At 46.6% G+C, this 22,198-nt stretch overlaps 1 protein-coding gene and 1 long non-coding RNA gene across 2 annotated transcripts in view; one reads left to right on the plus strand and one right to left on the minus strand.

The window, feature by feature from the left end:
- Hk2 (hexokinase 2) overlaps nucleotides 1-3,756 on the minus strand; it is a 50,451-nt gene extending 46,695 nt beyond the window's left edge. The window contains 1 exon segment of the mRNA NM_012735.2: nucleotides 3,498-3,756. Coding sequence (NP_036867.1) covers nucleotides 3,498-3,560 — 63 coding nt within the window. The 5' untranslated portion in view covers nucleotides 3,561-3,756.
- On the plus strand, nucleotides 3,179-21,950 carry LOC147994927 (uncharacterized). The gene is made up of 3 exons (XR_015686706.1): nucleotides 3,179-5,222; nucleotides 11,707-12,186; nucleotides 21,029-21,950. It is a non-coding gene; the product is annotated as an uncharacterized LOC147994927 (long non-coding RNA).
- The last annotated feature ends 248 nt before the right edge of the window (nucleotides 21,951-22,198 follow it).

The raw sequence follows: 22,198 nt of genomic DNA on the forward strand, positions 1-22,198 counted from the left end.
AGACCAGTCTGGTCTACATAGCAGTTTTAGACAAGCCAGGTATATAATGAGACCCTGCCTCAAAAGAGAGAGAGAGAGACAGCTCAGTTGGTAGTCCTTGCCTATCATGCATAAAGCCATGAGTTTGATTCCAACACCACATAAAGTAGGTGCCATGCACATCGAGGCAGGAGGATCAAGATTTCAAGGCCATTCTCTGTGTATAGTTGCAAGCCAGCCTGAGCTATGTGTCTCAAGGCAGAGAAAAAGTAAATAGAATTAAATGTTAGACTAGGATAGCCCCTAGTCTAACATTTCTAGCCCAAAATGTCTGAAGCTCCAAAGTTGGGAAAACTTTGTAACGCCATGTCTAACCCAAGCCTTGGGACCCACAGAGCCATGATAGAAGCGTGGTGAGGAGGCACAAAGATATGGGAGAGGTACTCAGAAAAAAGTCAGACTCCATGTTCATTCAGGGCCATGAAGGATGCAAGACCTAGCAGTGTAAACCAGCCTGACAGAGAAGGACTGCTTACATCTCTGAGAAGTGAAGGTTTCAAACTGCAAGAAAGTTGAGAGCAAACTGAAGCTGGAATGAGGGGCAGCAGACAGGAGTGTGGAGAAGAACCCAGAGACCAACTGACAGCGTCGTGGCTGTCAGAACAATGACAAAAAGGAATCCTGGGCTCCTAGGGAAGATCCGGTGGCACCAAGGTCATTGCTCACCCTGGAAACGGGCCACATGTTTACACTAGTGGGTGAAAGTGTTCCCAGCACCCTGAGTGAACACAGCACAGCCCTAATGTTCCCCAGAGACAGGCAAGTGTGTGCTCAGAACAATTTGTTCTTAACCAAGGAGCAAGAGCCATCCTTGTGTTCTTACAAAAATAACCTTAAGTGATCTTGGACAACTTAATCTTGACCTCGGTTCCCTTCCAATACAGTAATGAACACACAAAATAATCGTGCTTATCTCAGGAAGCCATTTGAACATTCATGAGCTAACCTGAGTCTGGAACCAGAGGCACTCTGTTCAGTCAGAGCAGAAGCTCTCCACTGAATTCCACAATAGCAAAGAGCAAAAGTGAGCAGACACTGCGCTTGCCCACTAGGACGCCAAGTGGGGCTGGCGGTAGCTGGTTACTCCCTACAAGTTCCAAGTGCTAAGACTAGAATAAGATAACCTCAGAAAAGTCCCAATCAAAAACCAGGCATGGTGGTCACGCCTTTAACCCGGAGGCAGAGGAAAGTGCATCTCTCGAGTTCAAAGCTAACCTGGTCTACAGGTGAGTGTCCAGCCTGCCAGGGTTAGTGAGGAGTGGAGGTGGAGAGTGGTAGGTAGATCTGTGATCTGGTCTACATAGTTTGGCCTACACAGTGAGTTACTGAACAGCCAGACTCTGTAGAGAGACCTTGCCTCAAACCAAAACCAAAATGTAACCAATCGGTCCTAAACCAGAGTTTCTTTCATCTTTCCTAATTCTTCCGCAGCACAGAAACACTCCAGATATACTCTGTGTCTCTTCTCAAACTTCAGGGGGATCAAATAGCTTTGCACACCTAAGCCAGATCAGGGAGTCTAAACTGGGAGGCTAAATCCCTCCTGTGACACCTGGGTTTTTTTTTTAAGTTACAGGCCTGACTCAATTCTGCCCCTACTGGTAACTTAGAGGAAGTACATCCAAGTGTCCTGGTGTTGGGAGTGTAAAGAACCTAAAAGAACAAAAGGTTCAAATTGTGGTGTTCAGTCAGTCACCATAAAATGGGATGGGCACAGTCATCTGCATCTTGTAGGAATAGGCCTCCCAAGAGGCTCTGGGTCCTAAGGTGAACGAACCACAAGACAGGAGTTAGAACTCACTTCCAGAGACTCCCATGTCACTCCTAGGAACAGATGACTCCACCAAATGTCCCCTAGGAGTGTCTGTGGTGCTTCCACGGTTCCATCACCGGGAGAGAAAGTTCATAAAAAGAATTCAGACGTCCAAAAGGGAAATTCACTCTCCACAGGATTAAGGAGTCTTCCTCCACTTTGTGATTTAGGAATTGTCAAGATATGGTTGAATCAAGAATAGGGGGGAAAAAGAATAGATAAACCCCAATGGAGTCTGCAAAAATCGAGCCAACCTAAAGGCAAATTTCTAAACCTTATTAAAGTGCAGGATCACATTCCAAGATACTAGAGAAACTCAAATTAATCAGGTGCCTCTCTTAAATCTGGAGGTTCATCTGCCAGGACCTTGGAAACATCAAAGACAACCTATCATCCTGTCCCACGCACTCAGGACCATGAGAAAGAGGGTGGGAGGGCTAGAACGTGGTCAAGGCACTTTCTCTAAAATCTGTTCTTGTTAGACACTAATTTTAAATGTGTAACTGAGCAACGGTTCGCAGCAATTCTAACACAAACCTCTGGACAGCAGCCCCCCTCCCCCGGCCCCCGCCCCATACTAGACCATTCCCTCTCTTAAATCCTGGACTAGGGCCCAGGACAGGAACCAATCCCGTAATCCTGGGTATTTTAGAAACTCAATTCTCCCGGGAGTTAGAGCGCTCGGGGCCTGGCTCCGATCCACCCCCACCTCCCTAGCCTGAAGCCGAATGTGAGGCTCCAAGCAGGGCCCGAGGCTCTTTCTTATGTAAATGACGCTCCCTGAGAGCTGGAGTTTGCCGGGACCGCAGAGTGAGGTGGGGCTCAGGAGGGTCAGAGCTATTAAAGGTTCATTTTCAGAGACCAAGAAAAAAAACAAAAACAAATTAAAAAAAAAAAAAGAAACTTTGGGAATCGTGGGGTGGGAAGGTGAGTCCACTCCGTGTAACTTTTAGTAGCAAATCAGAAAATACTACCCAAAATCCGCCCCCAACTCGGAGGCCAGACACGGGGACGAGAGGCGGGGCGGTCCCCAGGAAGGTCTGCTGTGAGGGGGCGCCCCTTTCGAGCCTCAGTTCCGGGCAGTTCAGTTCCGGGGAGGGGGCGCGGCAGGCCGGTCTTTCTGCGCCCTTTCCCGCTCCTTCCTGGGTGGCTCTCTCCCCCACGCCACCCCCGATCCACCTCCAAGGGGCGCCACGAGGAACCCATGGCCTCTCCAACGCATCCTTAAGTTTAAGAGGGCCGGGCCTCAGCTGCTACACGCTTCCACCCCGCCTCCTCCCCTACGCTGGATCCTTCCCCACGTGCTCCTTCCGGAACTCGGGCTGCAGAAGGGGGCTCCTCCCACGTGGGCGCAGCAGTCTCAGACTACGTGCAGGGCGGCCGGCCCGTCTAGAAATTAGGGGCTTTAAGGGTGGGGAGGATGCTCGCGGATCCCGGGAAAGTGGGAGTATCGGTGATGCGCGGCCGGGCCACGAGGGTGCCTAGCAGACGTGGTTTCTGGCGCTCAGGACTTTCCCAGCTACTCAGACTGGTTCCACGTCCCCAGCCCCGGAGGAGGAAGCAGGTCCTCTGCGTGCTCCAGATTCCCGGAGAGCACGCAACTTGGTCCGAAGCGAGCCAGCAGCTCCCGCCCGTGCCGACTTACCTTCTGCACTTGGTTTTGGTTGAGCTCCGTGAATAAGCAGGCGATCATATGCGAGGCGATCATCCTGCTGCGGCGAGTCGGGGTCGAGTAGAGAAACCGAGGCTCGAGCGCTACCGGTGGAGCGGGCAGAGCAGTTCGACCGCTTTGAAACCAGGCCCGGGTGTCCGGCTGGGATCGGAGACTCCAGGAGCCACACAAAGAAGCTTAACCACGATGGCTCACCAGCTGAGGGCCTCGCGTTTCCAGAAACAGGTTTTCCTCCTTTTTTCTTTTCCTTTTTTTTTTTTTTTTTAAGTCACAACTACTAGAAGGCACCTAAGTCTCACTCCTGCCGACCGGTCTAGTTGCTCAGCGTCCCGTCGCTAACTTCGCCCACGGGATCCGTAAGGCTCAACTTCGCAAAAATGACAGTTCTGTTCCTCTCGGGCGATCGCACCTTATCAGAGTCACTGGAGTGATGCTCCTGCCTTCGGGTCTCCTAAGCGGGATAACTCCGTGTAGCCTGTGGTGTCCTGAGACTCTAGCACTGGAGTTGGTGCAACAATGTGGCTTATTGAGGGGCTGCCGGCTCTTTGGGCCGCCCAAGACAGTGACGTGGGCGCGCTCATTGGCTGCGGGAAGAGGGTGTGTGCGCTCTCCGGCTGCCCGCCCGCAGTCCACAGCCAATCAGCGCCCAGAGCCCGCGGGCGCGGCTGCTCCAGCACCCAAGCAGGCGGCGGGAGAGACGCGCCCGAGGCTAGGGGCGGAGCCGGGCGCCAGAGTTGGGACGTGTGTTCCGTGGCTAGAGCCCGGGACTCCAGGGCGCATGAGCCACCGCCGCGTCAGGCTGGGCTTCGGGTGGGGGGCGCGTGATCACGGACCCAAGAGATGTTGGGAGACTGGAAAGACAAGTGATCCTAGCAGCACACGCCACAATCTGGTATCTGAGGATCATGTGAGGGGCCGCCAGTGCCCTGTCACAAGTCTGAAGCACCTTGATTCTCATCCTAATTGTGGCTCAACGAGTCTGCAGATCCCTGAAGCAAAGCCATTACAAAAGTCAGCCCTTCGTAATCGTCACACCTATAGCATATGTTTTACAAATTAGGGAACTAGGCACTGTGCTGTTAATGAGCTTTGCCCAAGGTCACATCGCCAACAAGTGGTAGGTGAAGACAGAACACGTCTCACTCTGAAATGCAATCTCCCCACCCTGGTATATTATCCCGCCTTTCTTGAAGCCAGGAAAGTAAAAGGCTGGAGAGAAACCTTGTCAGGAGCTAGGACTGATAGGCGGGAGGAGAAAGTGCATGTGTAACTGCTTGGCTCAAGTGGTGTGAATTGGTTTATAGAGGCTGAGAAGAGCCCACCTCTACCTCAGCTCACGCCTGACACCAGACTCTTAAGTTCACATAGATGAGTAGACGCCAGCGATATTGAAGTAGCACCTCAAATGGCATGAGGTTGTTGCTGGTGGAGAATGGGAAACCTGGGAGTTGGAAAGTTACATGGAAAGAAGACAGGGCCTACCATTTCCAAACAGTCTCGCTCCCCAAGCTCTCTCCCCACCTCTGGAGTGGCATGGGCCACTACTGGAGATCAAAGCACTCTGCCGACTGAAGTACACCCCAGCCCACGTTGCTCTGCTGGGCCGCTTCTACCATGTTCTCTGGTGTGGTTCATCTATTCCCTCGATGGGCGATTCCTCCCAGCACTGTCGACAGCAGTTACACCATCTGCACACAGGTACTCACAAACCTAATCTACAAAGCAAGAACTTTCCCCCAGGGCTTCTAACTTTCTTAGCCAGCTATGGTTTGTCATCCCAGCAGAGGTGACTAGCACCTCACACTTAACATGTACTAAGCTGAACTTCTTAGGTTTTTTTTTTCCTTTACCAGTTGTCTCCACAAATGACATCACCATCCATGGTGTCTTCCTGCCACCTGCTCTTACAACTATCCACTCCATCGGGGAGCAGTTAGTCTAACTGCAAATCAAAAAGGCCAGACCCTCATGGCCAGGCCATCGATGACTCCACCCGAGTCCGTGTAATGTCACTTAGCTGCCATTTTTAGCTACCTCTAGTTTGACCACCATGAGCCCTCTTACTCAAGAGCTAAAGAGACTTGTTTAAAATACAAGCCAGTGCTTTGTGGGGTGGCACAAATTTGTAGTCCCAGTGCTCCAGAGGTGGAGACAGAAGAGTCAGGAGTTCAAGGCCAACTTGGTAAGCATGAGACCTTGGATGGATGGATAGATAGATAGATAGATAGATAGATAGATAGATAGATAGATAGATACGCAGGCAGGCAGGAGATAAGATTAGATTGATTGATAGATATATACCAAACTGTCTTTTTGGGGGGGAAGAGTCTTAAAACCATTATTGTTTTCTTATCTTCAAATAAAATCCAAACTCCTAAGAATGACTATTAGAAGTAATTTTTAAGGCTGGACATGGTGGCACATACCTTTAATCACAGCCCTTGGGCGGCAAACGCAGGCAAATCTCTGAGTTCGAAGCCAGTCTGGTCTACCAAGCAAGTAGAGAGAGAGGTGGGGGAGGGGGGGAGAGAGGGAGAGAGAAATTAATTTTACAGCCAGGCACCAGCACTTTGTGAGTTCAAGGCCACAAACGTGGCCAGCAAAGCGAGTTCCAGGACAGCCAGTGCTGCACGGAGAGACCCTGTCTTGAAAAAAAGCAAAACTGAAAACAAAAAAACAAACAAAAGTCATCTGCCTCAGCCCCAACACCCGGGTGGTGGGATCTAAGGTATGTGCCACCGTGCCACCACACCCGGCTCCTTTTCTAAGTGTTATATCCATTCTGTCCTACCTGTCTGAATAAGCATCTGCGTCTATATCATTCCCTTCTATCTGCAGTACCTCGTGTGGGGGCGCTCTATCACATGGTAGGCACCATGTAGGTATTTATTGTGTAAGTTAGTAGATGATTTAGTGATGTCACATATGATTATACGACACAAAGGAGAGACTTTCATTTTCTATATTAGTTCTCAAACCCTTCCCATTGGTCTGCCTCACAGTTCACCAGTGTCTTTCACCCAATTGCAACAGCCTCATAAGCCAGCTCCTCTCTTTCTGACACAGACTCTGAGATGCTTAAAGCTTTTGTAGGACAAAAGCTGCTCTCCACATGAATGGGAGGAAAGGACCCGGCCTGAAGGAGAAGAGACAGGAACTCCCAGATAAGATAAAGGCTGGAGTGAGACAAGGGTGAGGCACAGAGGCTGATTAAGGCTTTAGGTGTTCAGAAGTCTGAGGCAGAATTGATGGCATAGGTTAAAAGTAAGCAGCAAAGAGAAAAAAAAAAAGACCTTTCTGGAAACACTTCGGGTGCTGGCAAGGTGGCTCGGTGGGTAAAGGCGCTTGTCGCTGAACCCCGACTACTTGAGTTTGAACCCTAGGACCCATGTGGTCAAAGGAGAGAATCAACTCAAGAAAATTGACTTCTGACCTTTACACACTTACCATGGCATGTGTGTACCTACATGCATATGCACACAAAATAAGGGTGTACATGAAATAAAAACATTTTGAGACACTTAAAAAACCGATAGTTAAATCAGTATATAAAATAATTTCCCTCAGACAACTAAGATCAAAATCAGTGGGGTCAGGTCAACTATGATCTCCTCCCTATGGACTAATTGTATTCCTTTGTTTATTTTGGGACAGGATCATGTGGCCCAAGATGGCCTCTAACTAAACATGCAGCCAAGGACAGTCTTGAGCTTCCCATCCTCCGGCCTCCACTTCCTCAGCGCTGAGGTTACAGGCACTGTCTACCTCGCCTATTTTTTTTTTTTTTCAGGTCTTGCGATCAGAGGCAAACATGAGGATTCATGCGTGCTAGGCAAGCACTCCATCAGCTGAGTCCAATTAGCTGGATCTCACACACACTTACTTGCACACACACTTCAGCTCCATTCTCCATTCTCTTTTCTGGTCCCACTTTATGAGGACTAACTCATGGTCACAGGGTACTTTATGGGATGATCTCTCACAGAGTTCCCAGTAACCCTGGGAGGTGGCTGGAGTGAGTACAGTGATATCCCCTAACCCATCTGTATGTGACAAATCAGGGGACAGCTACCCACTCAAAAGTGAGGTTTGTAGCTCTGACTTTCCTGACCTCAAGATTCTTCCTTAGAGTCTATTTTATTTCTCCCTCTCTCTCCCCATGAGCACATACAGGCACAAACATTGAAGACTGGCAGAATGGCAGTCCACATTCACATTCCAGGAGGAAAATCAATCAGCACGTGTTTATTAAGCCCTTTACAGGGTGCAAGATACTCACACAGACGTGCACACACACACACACACACACACACACACACAGGAGAGGGGCGGGGTGTTCTTTCCTTAAAGGATTACTGTTTAGTTTAAGACATAAAATTAACACACAGAACAAATAATACAGACCAGAAAAATGGATTCATAAAAGCCACGTATGTCTGTGTCTTGAGATGTAGGGGAGTCTGGGAGTGTCAACCAGAGATGGACTAATAGCTATGAGTACCATCTTTCTGATTTCACACCAGTTGGTCCTGCTCCTGGCCCTAGATTGGCCCTGCATGAGAAGGACCTGAGTCTACTTAGGCTTCAGGAAACTCTCTTGGGAAAAATCTTATTTTGCTCAAGACCTCAATCCACAAATATTCCTATTTTAAAATTAAGACATGGTAGAACATGCCTTTAATCTCCACACTCCATAGGTATTTTAAAATTAAGACATGGTAGAACATGCCTTTAATCTCCACACTCCATAGGTAGAGGCAAGAGGATGGCTGTGAGTTCTAGGCCAGTTGGATCTCCATAACAAGTTCCAGGTTACCCAAAGCTGCATAGTGAGACCCTGTGTGCTGCCTAGTTTTATGTCCATTTAAAACAGCCTACAGTCATCTGAAAGAAGGGAACTTCAATTGATAAGATGATCAGATTTTAGGCAAGCCTACAGAACCTATTCTTAACTAGTAATTGATATGGGAGGGTGAGGCCCATTGTGAGTGGTACCATCCTATGCTGGTGGTCCTGGGTTGTAGTGGCTGTTGTTGTTGTTGTTGTTTTCCCTTTTTTTTCTTTTTTTTTTTCTTGTTTTTTTGAGACTCTGCTGTCCTGGGACCTGCTCTATTACACTGGACTGGCCTCAAACTCACAGAGATCCAACTGCCTCTGCCTCCCAAATCCTAGGATTAAAAGTATGTGCTGCTACCACCCAGCTCAGTCATGGATTCTATAAAAAAAAAACAAAACAGGCTGAGCAAGCCACAAGGAGCAAGTCAGTAAGCAGCATCCCTCCATGACTTCTGCATGCAGCTCCTGCCTCCAGGTTCCTGCCTGTCTGAGTCCCTCTGCCTTGATCTCAGTGTAGTCTCTTGGTCACTTGGTCTCTGCAGTGGACTGTGTGATATGTAAGGCAAATTAACCCTTTCCTCCTCAACTTGCTTTCGATTGTGGTGTTTCATCTCACCTAGTAATAATAACCCTAACTAAAAATAACCTATCTCAAAAAATAAAAAGAAGGAGGAGGAGAAGGAAGAGGAGGAGAAGGAGGAAGAAAAGAAGAAGAGGAGGAGGAGAGAAGAGAGAAGAAGAAGAGGAAGAAGAAGAAGAAGAAGAAGAAGAAGAAGAAGAAGAAGAAGAAGAGGAGGAGGAGGAGGAGGAGGAGGAGGAGGAGGAGGAGGAGGAGGAGGAAGGAAGGAAGAGGAGGAAGAGGAAGAGGAAGAAGAAGAAGCCTGGCACTTTAATCCTGGCACTTGGGAGGCAGAGGCAAGAGGATTTCTTGGTATATTCAGTCAGCCTGGTATCCTTAATGAATTCCAGCATAGCCAGAGACAGCTACATAGTGAGACCTTGTCTCGATTAAAAAAGAAAAAGAAAAAAGAAGGGACAAAGAATGGGAACAAACTAAAATTTATGCAGTTTGAGGAGTTAGTGATGAGATTATGTAAATAAATATTTAAACATTATTCACAACTCCTTATACCTTGTGTTTTTCTGGGGTTCCTTGAGGCAGGAAGGCCCACCGTAATGGTGGGGGGCACCATCCCATGACTGGGGTCTTGGACTGACTAGAAAGGAGAAAGGCAGCTGAGCACCAGCATTCATTCCTCTCTACTTTCTGACCATGGCCTCAAGACCATGCCACCATCCCTTCACCACCATGATATACCCTCAAATTGTAAACCACGATGAGCCCCTTCCTTCCCTCCCTTCCTCCCTCCCTCCCTCCCTTCCTCCCTTCCTCCCTTCCTCCCTCCCTCCCTCCCTTCCTCTCTTCCTCCCTTCCTCCCTCCCTCCCTCCCTCCCTCCCTCCCTTCCTCCCTTCCTCAGTTGCCTTGGTCAGGTATTTTGACACAGCTCTTGGTGTGAAGAACAGAGAGGTGGGGAATGAGACCAGAGTTCTGGGGGAAATGATGAAGCCCCGCCCCCCACCACAATCCCCCACCCTGACTCCTCACCAGCGGAAGGAGGCAGAGTAATGAAAACAGTTAATAAAATACAGAATACAAGCTGGACAAGGTCTTGTTAGTTGAGAAAACGTGAAAAGGAGGGAGGTGGGCTCCCAAGACAGTGGTCCTCAGCTTTGGTTATTCTGTGGAACTCTTGGCTACTCTTGAATGCCCTAAGGATCAGGGCCAAGGGACCCCCGTGGATGGCAGTGAGTTGTTCTCTCCATAGAGAGTATGGAAGCAACAGGAAACCCCTTAGTCAGTCTGTTTTGTTTTATTGTCATTGTCACTGGCAATTGTAAACTGTGACTGTGATGAAATACTCCCTTCTCGGTTCCAGCCAACACCCGTGTTCCAGCCAGTGCATAACTCATTGGGGTTTTTAACAGCCCTGTGTTCCAGCCAGTGCATAACTCATTGGGGTTTTTAACAGCACCAGATATTCACAGCATCCCTCCTTCCATTACAGTTTAGAGCAAAAGCCAACATTCCTAGGCATAGAAACTGTTCTAAGAGCTCAGAGACTAGGACAAGCAGAGGAGCCTAACAGTACCTCAGGAGTTTCACTTCCTTTTAGGCTAATCTGAGCCTTTCAAAGAAATAGATCTCAATACAATTTCAAGCAAACAGGCCAACTCTAACAGTTGTCTGAAAAATGAACAAGGTTCCCTTAAACATTCAGCATATGATGGGGAAAAAAGATAATAGCCTACTGTGTTATATGCTTGTGCGTAAGTGTGTGCTTGCATGTATGCATGCATGCATGTATTGTGTATATGTATGTTATGTGCATGGTGTGTATGTGTATATGTATATGCATACGTATGTATGTACTGGCTGGTTTTTGTGTGTCAACTTGACACAAGCTGCAGTTATCACAGAGAAAAGAGCCTCAATTGAGGAAATGCCTCCATGAGACTCAGATGTAAGGCATTTTCTCAATTAGTGATCAAGGGGGGGGGGAAGTACCTAACCCCTTGTGAGTGGTGCCATCCCTGGGCTGGTAGTCTTGGGTTCTATAAGAAAGCAAGCTGAGCAAGCCAGGGGAAGCAAGCCAGTAAGAAATATCCCTCCATGGCCTCTGCATCAGCTCCTGCTTCCTGACCTGCTTGAGTCCCAGTCCTGACTTCCTTTGGTGGCAAACAGCAATATAGAAGTGTAACCCTTTTCTCCCCAACTGTGCTTTTTGGTTGTGATGTTTTGTGCAGGAATAGAAACCCTGATTAAGACAAATTGGTACCAACATAGTGGGGTATTCCTGTGACAACTTGAGCATGTTTTGAGGATGACTGTGGAAAGACTTTGGATCTTTGAGCTAGAAGAGCCATTGGGGTGTTAAGAGCTCTGTGGGATGTTCTGTAGGAGCTTAGAAGATAATGTTGAGAACAGTGCAGAAGATGGAGATCTGACTTGTGAAATTTCAGAGGAAAGATTAAAGACTCTTTTTTTTATGTTTTATTTATTTAATGTATATGAGTACATTATAGCTGTCATTGGATACACCAGAATCTGTTACAGATGGTTGTGAGCCACCATGTGGTTGCTGGGAATTGAACTCAGGACCTCTGGAAGAGCAGTCAGTGCTCTTAACCACTGAGCCATCTCGCCAGCCCAAGATTAAAGACTCTTATCGGAGCTGTTGCTGTTTTGATTGTAAAGATTCTGTGGTTTTGGTTAGCTGGGGCTGAAGAATCAGCTGTGATTAACAAGATACCAGAGCTACTAAAGCAAAACGTTTGCATTACCAGGACTATTGATGCTGGTCAGCTGGAGCTAAGGAATTAATGGTGATCAAGAAGAGACCAGCATCATTGAGGTGAAATCTTCTGGGAAGCGTTTCTGAGAGCACAAAGAGACTGTGTTTCAGAGATAGCCAAGATTGTACCTTGTGCTGTGGCTGGACTTGGTAATTTGTAAGAGTTACCTAGGTGGTACTGGTTTTGAAGGCATGAAGGGGTCATGAAGAGCAGCTGAGGCTGGGCACTGTGAGAGGCCATAGAAGGCCATTAGTGAAGGTGCATCCTCAGTTGCAGTTGATGGCCCAGAGCTGAAGGGGTCATGCAAAGGAATTGAGGCTTGGCACATGAAGAGAGCCTGTGAGAGGCTATTGGTGAAGCCTAGTTGCAGTGGAAGACGACAGCGTTTTGGAGATGCCAGTACCATGAGATGACCAGCAAAAGCAGCAGCAGCAGCAGTGGAGCACAGGCATCTGGAGCCTAGAAGACAAGGTGTGTGCTACAAAGGGCAGAGCTGGAGAAGTGACCTAAGCCCTTGGAGGAGCCTAGAAGGTCGTGAGTGGATCCCAGACATTGGACAGTTAGAGTTTGATTTTGTTTTTGATTGTGACTGTGCCCTGATATTTTTCCCTCTTGAAGGAAGAAAGTATTTTAGCGGAGCCCACAGTTAAAAGACTTTGAACTTTAAAAGAGATTGAATATTTTAAAGGGATTGAAATTTTAATACGTAAGAATTTGTAAAGAGGGGTTGGGGATTTAGCTCAGTGGTAGACTGCTTGCCTAGGAAGCGCAAGGCCCTGGGTTCAGTCCCCAGCTCCGAAAAAAAAGAACAAAAAAAAAAAAAAAGAATTTGTAAAAGACCATAGGTCTTTTAAAGTTATTTAGATCTTGGGGATGAATAAGAAAGTAAGGGTTGAGGCTTAATAGTGATGTATTTATGTGTCAACTTGACACAAGCTGGAGTTATCACAGAGAAAGGAGCCTCAGTTGAGGAAATGCCTCCATGAGATCCAGCTGTAAGACATTTTCTCAATTAGTGATCAAGGGAGGAGGGCCCAGCCCTTTGTTGGTGGTGCCATCCCCGGGACTGGTAGTCCTGGGTTCTATAAGAAAGCAAACTGAGCAAGCCAGGGGAAGCCAGCCAGTAAGTAACATCCCTCCATGGCCTCTGCATCAGCTCCTGCTTCCTGCCCTGCTTGAGTTCCAGTCCTGACTTCCTTTGGTGATGAACAGCAATATGGAAGTGTAAGCTGAATCAACCCTTTTCTCCCCAACTACTTCTTGGTCATGATGTTTGTGCAGGAATCGAAACCCTGACTAAGACAGTGTGTATGTATATGTTTTGATTTTTGTTATTGAAAGTTAGCTGTGTACCTCAGGGCCTGGTTCTCAGGCCCCTCCTAACCTCTGTGTCCCAGGCTTGAATTACAGGCCTTCACTGCTACACATAGCTCTGTTTGCTTTTTGTACTTTGATTCTCCTATTGCTTTTGTCTGTTTTCTTGTTTGTTTGTTTGTTTGTTTGAGACAAAGTTCACACTGTAGCCAAGGCTAGCCTCAAACTAGCGACATCCTTCAGCCTCACCCTCCCGAGTGCTAGAATTACAGATGTGAGACATCACACCTGCTGGGTTTGTTTCTTTATTGTTAGTATTGTTAGTGTCGTCGTCATCAGTACAAACAAGCATGTGCATGCCGGTGACATACCAGAAGTTGGAGGACAAGCTGCAGGGAGGCGGTCTTCTTCCATATGGGTCCTGGGGCTCACACTTAGGTGGTCAGGCTGGTTTGGCAGGTGCATTTACCCACTGAACCATCTCACCCGCCCTTCGTTTGTTTTCTAAAGGGGAAGTGATGGAGCCCTGCCTAAAAAATGCCATAAAAGAAAGCCCCATTGGAGAACACCTCTAGCTGGAAAACAGCCATACAAAAATGTACCCTGGAGGGGGCTAGAGAGATGGCTCAGCAGTTAAGAATATCCACTTCTCTTGCTGAAGTCCTGAGCTCAGTTCCCAGCACCCACGGATAGTGGCTCACAACTGCCTGTTAACTACAGTTCCAAGGGATCCAACGTCCTCTTCTGGCCTCCAGGTGCACTGCATTCACACGTGGATTCATACAGAGCTATACACACACAGGCACATAACCAAAGTGAACAAAATTTTTTAAACAAAAATTCACACCAGATACAGAGTATCATTTCTTATGTAAAGACTGTCTACAAGTCATTAAGAAATACCCTGGGCTGGAGAGATGGCTCAGCAGTTAAGGGCACTGACTGCTCTTCCAGAGGTCCTGAGTTCAAATCCCAGCAACCACATGGTGGCTCACAACCATCTGTAATGAGATCTGATGCCCTCTTCTGGTGTGTCCAAAGACAGCTACAGTGTACTCATATGCATAAAATGAATAAATCTTTAAAACAAACAAACAAATACCCAACCCTCCAGGAAAGGACGTGGGAACTTGACAGGAGAACAGCAAATGAGCGATTAGATTTCTGGGAAGATTGCCCCCAGCCACAATATTGAAAATGCAAGGTTAGGCTACAGAGACTGCTCAGCAGTTAAGAGCACTCATTGCTCTTGCAGAGATTCTGGGTTCTGTTCCCAACAACCACACAGTGGCTCATAACTGTCTGGAACTCCAGTTCCAGTATATCCGATGCCTCTTCTGATCTCCAAGGGATCCTGTGAGCTAGGTGTGATGTTTCCCACCTATCATCTTAGCTTTTAGGAGGCTGAACCAAGAAGACAGTCATGAGTTCAAAGCCAGCCTGAGCTAGAACGAGAGCCTATCTCAAAAAAAAAAAAAAAAAAAAAAAAAAGACATGCAGAAGGGAGGAGAGAGAGAGGATGAGAATTGTCCCTGCCTGCATCTCCCAGGTTACAAGGTTATAAGCCTGTGCCACCACACCTGGCAGGTACATTCTTGTACCAGGTACAAGTATATGTACTCACCTAAAACACAAAAGTGAACTGGGTAAAAGACCTGCCATGAAGGCCCACCATCAAGGAGAAAGGGTTTGAGCTAGGAGTAATGACACTTGTTTAAAATGTTTTCTGCATTAAAGAAAAATGCAAAACCCCCACCCCCAGACATCCCAGTCCATTCATTGGAATGTATAGGGCAGGTCTCCAGGGGATCCCAGTGGTACACCAAAGGTGAAAATCAGAGTCCAAGGAGACCCTGGATGTTTGGGTGCCTGCATCTGGCAGTTCAGGCACATTTGCTGGTCTTAGCATTTACATGTGACACCTGGACTGGGGCTGTCCCTCAGTTGGTTGACTGCTTGCCTAGCAAGAGTAAAGCCCTGGGTTTGATCCTCGGCACCGCATAAACTGAGTTTGAGTGCACCTGTAATCCAAGAACTCAAAAAATGAAGTTCAGGGTCGTCTTTGGATACACAAAAAAATTCAAGGTTAGCCTGCAGTGCACGAGACCCTGTTCAAAAAACTAAAATGAAATAATAAGTAAATACATAAGTTAACCTGACCCCTGTGACCCCTCAGTGCCAGTTTGACCCCTTTGCTAGGCTGATCTTGGTATCTCTTACTGGCTCAGAAACAGCTGCCCCATTCCTACCCTCTGACAGTAGGAGCTCAGGGTTCTTTGTATGAAGTTGCAAAATCCCCAAGTAGACTTACTAACCTCCTGTCATTTCAGTGATGGGAAATGTGCCCCCTGTAATTAAGACAGCACTTGTCCCAGCAGGCATGAGTGGGGCCCTGTTCTTGGCAGCTCCTGCAAAACATTGGTGTCTCTCTGTAGGCCACACTCTCCCAGGGACTTCAGTCAGGATGGTTTCAGATGCAAGTAACAAAATACCCTTCCTCCAACAATAAGCAGATTTGTTGTTTCAACTCAAAAGCTCCCCAGTGATGGGACAGGCGCCAGGCCCATGCGTCAGGGCTGTGCCCAACTTCTCTGAGAATCTCTTGGCTCTGCTTCCACCCTGGAGTTGGCTTCATCTTAAAACTGGTGGTAAGATGACTTCAGGATATCTGGGTTCTGACTACAAACAAGACTCAAGGAAAAAGGAAAGAACTATCTCTTATTTTAGGTGCAGGGTGTACATATATGCTTGATGCCTATATGCCTATAAAGGCCTCTTTGAATAGGTCTCTCTCTCTCTCTCTCTCTCTCTCCCCCCCCCTCTCTCTCCCCCACCCCTCCATCCCTCTACCCATCTCTCACTTGACAGCACCTCACTTATGGTAGGCTTGGCTGTCCTAGAACACCAGGTTAGCCTGGAACTCACAGAGATCCACCAGCCTCTGCCTCCTGAGAGCTACAGCATTCCACGAAGTCTAGCAGTTGTCTTGTCTTGTCTTGTCTTGTCTTGTCTTGTCTTGTCTTGTCTTGTCTTGTCTTGTCCTGTTTTGACACTCTCTCACTGTTAGATCCCTTGAACTGAACCTAAAGATGGTCGTGAGGCACCGTGTGGGCACTGGAACCCAAATTCATGTCCTCTGTGAGAGTAGTAAGTGCTTACCTGCTGAGCTATTTCTCCCCGCCCCCCCCCCCCCCCAGAGCTGGGGACCGAACCCAGGGCCTTGCGCTTGCTAGTCAAGCGCTCTACCACTGAGCTAAATCTCCAACCCCTGAGCTATTTCTCTAGCCCCACTCCTTGTTTTTTTGAAGCCCTTATTAATCCCACACTCCCCTTAGGCTTGTGGGAATATCTTCTCCCACCTCCCATCTGCTAGGATTAGTCTACAGGGCTCTGGATCGTGTTCTTCTGACATCAAAAAGAAAAGATATTTTCTGAAACCTCTAAGTTACCCCTTTTACTTCTTAAACTTATTGGCCATGAGGTTGTATACCAAATCTTAAACCAACCCTTTAGAATGAGGAAGGGGATTACCACAGTTATTTTACATAAGATGGGGTAGAGTTGCCTCCCAGGAGACATTTGGCAGCATCTTGAGGCGTTTGGGGTTTTATTCATCACTAGAGCTTGAGATATTACTGGCAAGGACTCTGCCAAACCTCCTGAAACACATAACCAGTTCCCACAGCAAGGAGCTGCTCAGCCCATGTTCTAGTTTGGTTTTCTGTTGCTGTGATAAAACATATTGACCAAGGACAACTTGGTGGGTGTTACTTCCTCTCGCAGATTACAGTCCGTCATCAAGGGAAGCCCAGGCAGGAACCGGAGGCAGAAAGGACCTGGGATGAAAATGGAGGCAGAGGCCTGGAAGAATGCTGTTCACTGGCTTACTTCCATGCATATGTTCAAGCGCCATTTCTTCCACAACCCAGGCCCATCTGCCTAGAGATTGTGCCACCTACATTGATTATCAATCAAGCAAATACCTCACAGACAAGTTCACTGGCCAATCTACTGGAGGCAGTTCTTCATTTGAGGTTCCCTCCTCCCAGGATTGTCAAGTCGGCAACCCAGATTAGCCATCAGAACCCAGCATCTCAATAGTGTTGAGTCTGAAACACCTTAGATAAAACTAATCACCACTTCGAAAGCTGATGACGGGACGGTACATCTTCTCAATTATTGGATGCTAAAGAGTAGCGGGGTTTGGGGAAGAAAGTATGTGGTAGACAATCGCCACGCCCATACTGCCTCACCCATGACGGGGGGGCAAGCACCTGCCTCCTGCAAGGTGGCCTAAGTAGGCAATTTAGCAGTTGTTGATCTAGCTGAATGTGAAGCATCATGCTTTGGGAAGCATGAGGCAGGGGAATGGCTATGAACTCAAAGTCAATCTAGCTGCAAAATGAGATTGTATCTCAAGCAAAGAGAGAAAATGAATCACTGATAGAATCACAATAGGCTATATGAACATGGTCTGGAGGTCTGAGACATCAGCCATTTTTGGGCCAATGTCACTATATCTTCAAGTTTGCTTTGTTTGTTTGTTTGTTTGTCTGTTTGTTTGTTTGTTTGTTTTGAGACAAGGTCTCATTTAGCCTAGGCTGTCAACGCTGATCTTCCTACCTCTACTCTCTCTCCAGTACCCCAGTCCTGGGATACTGGCATGCATCACCACGCCCAACTTTATGCAGGACTGAGCATGGAACCTAAGACTTCATGTGTGTTAGGCAAGCACTCTACCACCTGAGCTTCATCCCTGCCCTGGTTAGCATTTTGTCAACTTGACACAAACTAGTGTCTTCTGGAAAATGGAACCTTAGCTGAGAAAACACCTCCATCAAATTGGCCTGTGGGTGAGCCCATGGGCATTTTCTTGATTAATGAATCATGTGGGAAGGCCCAGTTGGCTGTGGGTAGTACCAACCCTGGGCAGATGCTCCTGGGAGGGATAAAAATGGTAGCCAGACTTGAGCCAGATGAGCAGGCCAGTAGGATGAATCCCTCCATGGTCTCTGCTCCAGTTCCTGCTTTGAGTTCCTGCCCTGACTTGTCTCCTTGATGGATATGACCCAAGAGTCATAAATTAAACTTTTTCCTCCCTAAATTTGTTTTGGTCATAGTGTATGTTGCAGCAACTAGGACAATCCCCAACCCCTATTCTAAAATTCAGAGTTGAGTTAATTCACCCTGTAGTTCATGTCCCTGTAGATGATGGTTATCATTAACTCAACTTACCAAAGATATGCTCTCCTTTGCAGTTCAGGGGGAGATGACATACCATGTCCCTTTAGGATTACACCTTGTGATGTAACTTCCTTTGGTCAATGAAAATTATATCAAGTGACACCCAAAAAGATGTGTTTTCCAAACACTCCAAAAGAGATAACCATTTCTAGACATTGGGCTTTGGTTAACTTATGGTGTCCAGTAGGGGCATTGCCCTACTAACTCTCCATTTAAACTCTCTCTCTCTCTCTCTCTCTCTCTCTCTCTCTCTCTCTCTCTCTCTCTCTGTGTGTGTGGGGGGGGGGGGGCGCTTCTAAATTAGTTGGTTTCCACATGGTTTTCTTGAGTGTTATTTGTCTCTCCCTGAATTCCTCCCTCTGCCTGCCCTCCCATTCTCCACCCCATTGAACCCTTCCTGATCCGTTCTCCTTTAACTCTTTAGCCCAGTACATTCCATCCCCTCTCCTTGAGGCCCCTCCTATGGTCCTTTACTAATTTCCTCACCTGTATGAGAATTTCAACTGGAACCCACATATATATCTAAAGATTCAAAGTTAGCATGAGGGAAGAAGGCATGTGCTGATTGTCTTTCCGAGTCTTGTCTTCCTCACTCAGAATGACTGTTCTCACCTTCACCCATTCACCTATGAATGTCATAGTTTTGCTTCGTCTTTCTTTCTTTTTGTCTGTCTGTCTGTCTTTCTTTCTTTCTTTCTTTCTTTCTTTCTTTCTTTCTTTCTTTCTTTTCTTCCAAGACAGGGTTTCTCTGTATAGCTCTGCCTGTCCTGGAACTTTCTCTGTAGACTGTGATGAGGGGCTAGATCTCAGAGATCTGCCTGCCTCTGCCTCCTGAGTGCTGGGACTAAAGGCATGCACCCAATAGTTTTTTCTTTTTTTTTAATAAGATTTATTTATTTCTTATATTTATATATACTGTGTACACTGTAGCTATCTTCGGACACACCAGAAGAGGGCATCAGGTCTCATTACAGATGGTTGTGAGCCACCATGTGGTTGCTGGGATTTGAACTCAGGACCTCTGGAAGAGCAGTCAGTGCTCTTAACCACTGAGCCATCTCTCCAGCCCAATAGTTTTTTTTCTTAACAGTTGAATAATATTCCATTATATACATATACCACGTTGCTAATTATCCATGGACCAACTAATTAATTTTTCTTCTCCAACTAAGTTCTTTCCATTTCCTGGTTACCTCTTTGGAATTGTTGGCCAGTAAGGTCCCATAGACCCTTAAACATTAAAATCTCTGGCTGATGTTCTAGATTGACTTCCAGAATTTGACAATAAGACCTCATTGGTGGTTGGGCATGGTAGCACATACCTTTAATCTCAGTATTTGGGAAGCAGAGGCAGAAGGATCTTGGTAAGTTCTAGGACAGCCAGAGCTACATAGGAAGACCCTATCTCACAACAACAAAATAAAACAAACAAACAAAGACCCTCAAACCATCGAGCAAACAAAAAGACTATCGCTAAAGATATCACATACTTGAGTCACAGGCTGTGTAGAAATCAAACTAGTGCTGACCTGAACACATCATCCCTACTGGCAAGGTGTCAGACTGCTGGGAGCTTCTGTACATGTTCCTGGAGGAGAGACGTAATCATTCATTTTACCCAGCCATGAACCCAGCAAGGTACAATAATTACTGGCCTGGCAAAGCATGCACACTGGTACAACAGTGGTATGAAAGTCATAGGAGCCAACAACAACTTTCTCATTGGATTTAGGGCCCATTTCTCGACTTCAAACCTACACCTGACACCATTATGAGGGCCAAGAACCTGTGACTAGATAGGTCATAGACCCTAGGGGAGAACTTAATACTCTTTCAAATGGACGTAGTATAAATTGACTCCTAGTAACTTATCACTGTACCCGTGGACCACTGCATCTTCACCAAAGAAGCTTCCTCTTTTCAGTAGATTAGCAGAGACCTGCAGCTTGTCATGGTATAGAGAATAAGAGACTCTGGAATACTCAGCCCTCAGAGGGACATTGAAAGCACACCCTCTCCTCCCAAGGCTCGGGAATCTTGTCGGAAGGAAGGGTGGAAAGATTGTAAAAGCCAGAGGTGTCGGAAGAAAGGGTGGAAAGATTGTAAAAGCCAGAGGAGATGTCGGAAGAAAGGATGGAAAGATTGTAAAAGCCAGAGGAGGTGAAGAAATACAAGGAAACAGTGTTTGGGGGACCTAACAGGGCAGTTGCATGTATGAACTCAGAGCAACTATGACAGGATTCATAAGACCTGTGCACACTCAAGACAGACAAAATCCAGTATGGAGAAGAGTGTTGTGCATGAAGTCTCACCCATAGCTAAGACACTGTAGGCAACTGATAGCGTCTGGGAGAAGGAAAGTCGAGTTTCTTTAAGGTGCAGCTTCCCATAAGTCAACCATATTCCAGTGGAAGGCCATACATCTAAGAGCATATCAACAACACAAATTACTTTTTAAAAAAGGACAGAGTTGAGAACTGCCATGGTCATTGGTATGCATCTATATTTGAAGCCCTTTGGAAGGCATGAGGATTGCTATAAGTGCAATCTAGCCTTGGCTCTAAAGTGAGTTCATTGCAACTCTGAAAACAAAAAAAGACAGAGTTGGGTAGGTAGGGAAGGAAAGGTGGATCTGGAAGGAATTGGAAGAGGAGATATAATCAAAATACATTGTATGAAATTATATATAAAGAACAAATAAAATAAGAAAATTATTATTATTAATTTTTCTTTTCTTTCTTTATTTTTGAGACAGTTTTTCTCTGTGTACAGCCATGGCTGTACTAGAACTCACTTGGAGACTGGTCTCGAACTCAGAGATCTGAGTGCTGGGATCAAAAGGGTGCACCACCATACCAGATGAGGAAGATGTTATTAAAATGAACTTTTGGCAGTCACACCATCACAGAAACAAAGACTCTCAGCTCTGCCTGCACCATGCCTCCCTGAGTGCTGTCATGCTCTCACTTTAATGATACTGGACCGAATCTCTGAACCTGAAGCCAGCCCCAATATTGTCCTCATAAGACTTGCATTGGTCATGGTGTCTGTTCACAGCAGTAAAACCCTAAGACAGAAGTTGGTACCAGGGACTGGGCTATTGCTGTGATAGACCTGACCATGCTTTTGTTTGGAGGAATGTAGATTTTGGGACTTTGGAAAACAGTGGAATGCTTTAAGTCGGGCCCAATGGGTCATCCTAGTAGGAATGTGGAAGACTTTGTTGCTGAGTCTATGATTTGAACGGTGCAGACTTGGCTCAAGATGTTTCCATGTGGCCTAGAGACTGTTTTTGTGGTGTTTTGGTGAAGAATGTGGTTGCATTTTGCCCTTGTTTAAAGAGTCTGCCTGAGGCTAAGGTAAAGAGATGTGTATTAATTGCATTCACAAAGGAAATTTTAAAAAGCCCACCAGAGACTTTGTTCTCTGGCTAAGTCTCATGAAGAGTGTTTTCAACAAGCACAGCAAGCTTAGAAAGGAAAAAATATAAAATATATGGTTCAAGTATTAACGGGGCACCAGAAAGTGACATGGAGCTAAATCCTATGTTCTAGGAGACAACAGATTAAGAGATTTGGGATCAAGACCCTACCCTGCTAAGCCAAACAGGGGACAAAGCCAAACAGATCTGATCTCTGGGTTCAAGACTAGCCTGGGACAAAGCAGGCTCTAGGTGGAAAAAAAAAAAAAAAAAAGCTTAAATCCAGACGTGGTGGTACATGCCTTTAATCCCAGCATTACAAGAGACAGAACCATGCGGATCTCTGAGTTCAAGGAGAGCCAAGCTTGGCAGAGAGGGAGTTGGAAAACAGAAAGCTCCTAATAGAATAAGGGAGGCCATGTTCCAGCCCCAGCAAGCAGCAGAGCATGGTAGCTTTAGCCATGTAGCTCTGCCTTTAGAGTGAAAACTAGAAGAGACTACTGG

The sequence above is a fragment of the Rattus norvegicus genome, chromosome 4 (genome assembly GCF_021556685.1).
Source record: "Rattus norvegicus strain SHRSP/BbbUtx chromosome 4, alternate assembly SHRSP_T2T, whole genome shotgun sequence".
Lineage (NCBI taxonomy): Eukaryota > Metazoa > Chordata > Mammalia > Rodentia > Muridae > Rattus > Rattus norvegicus.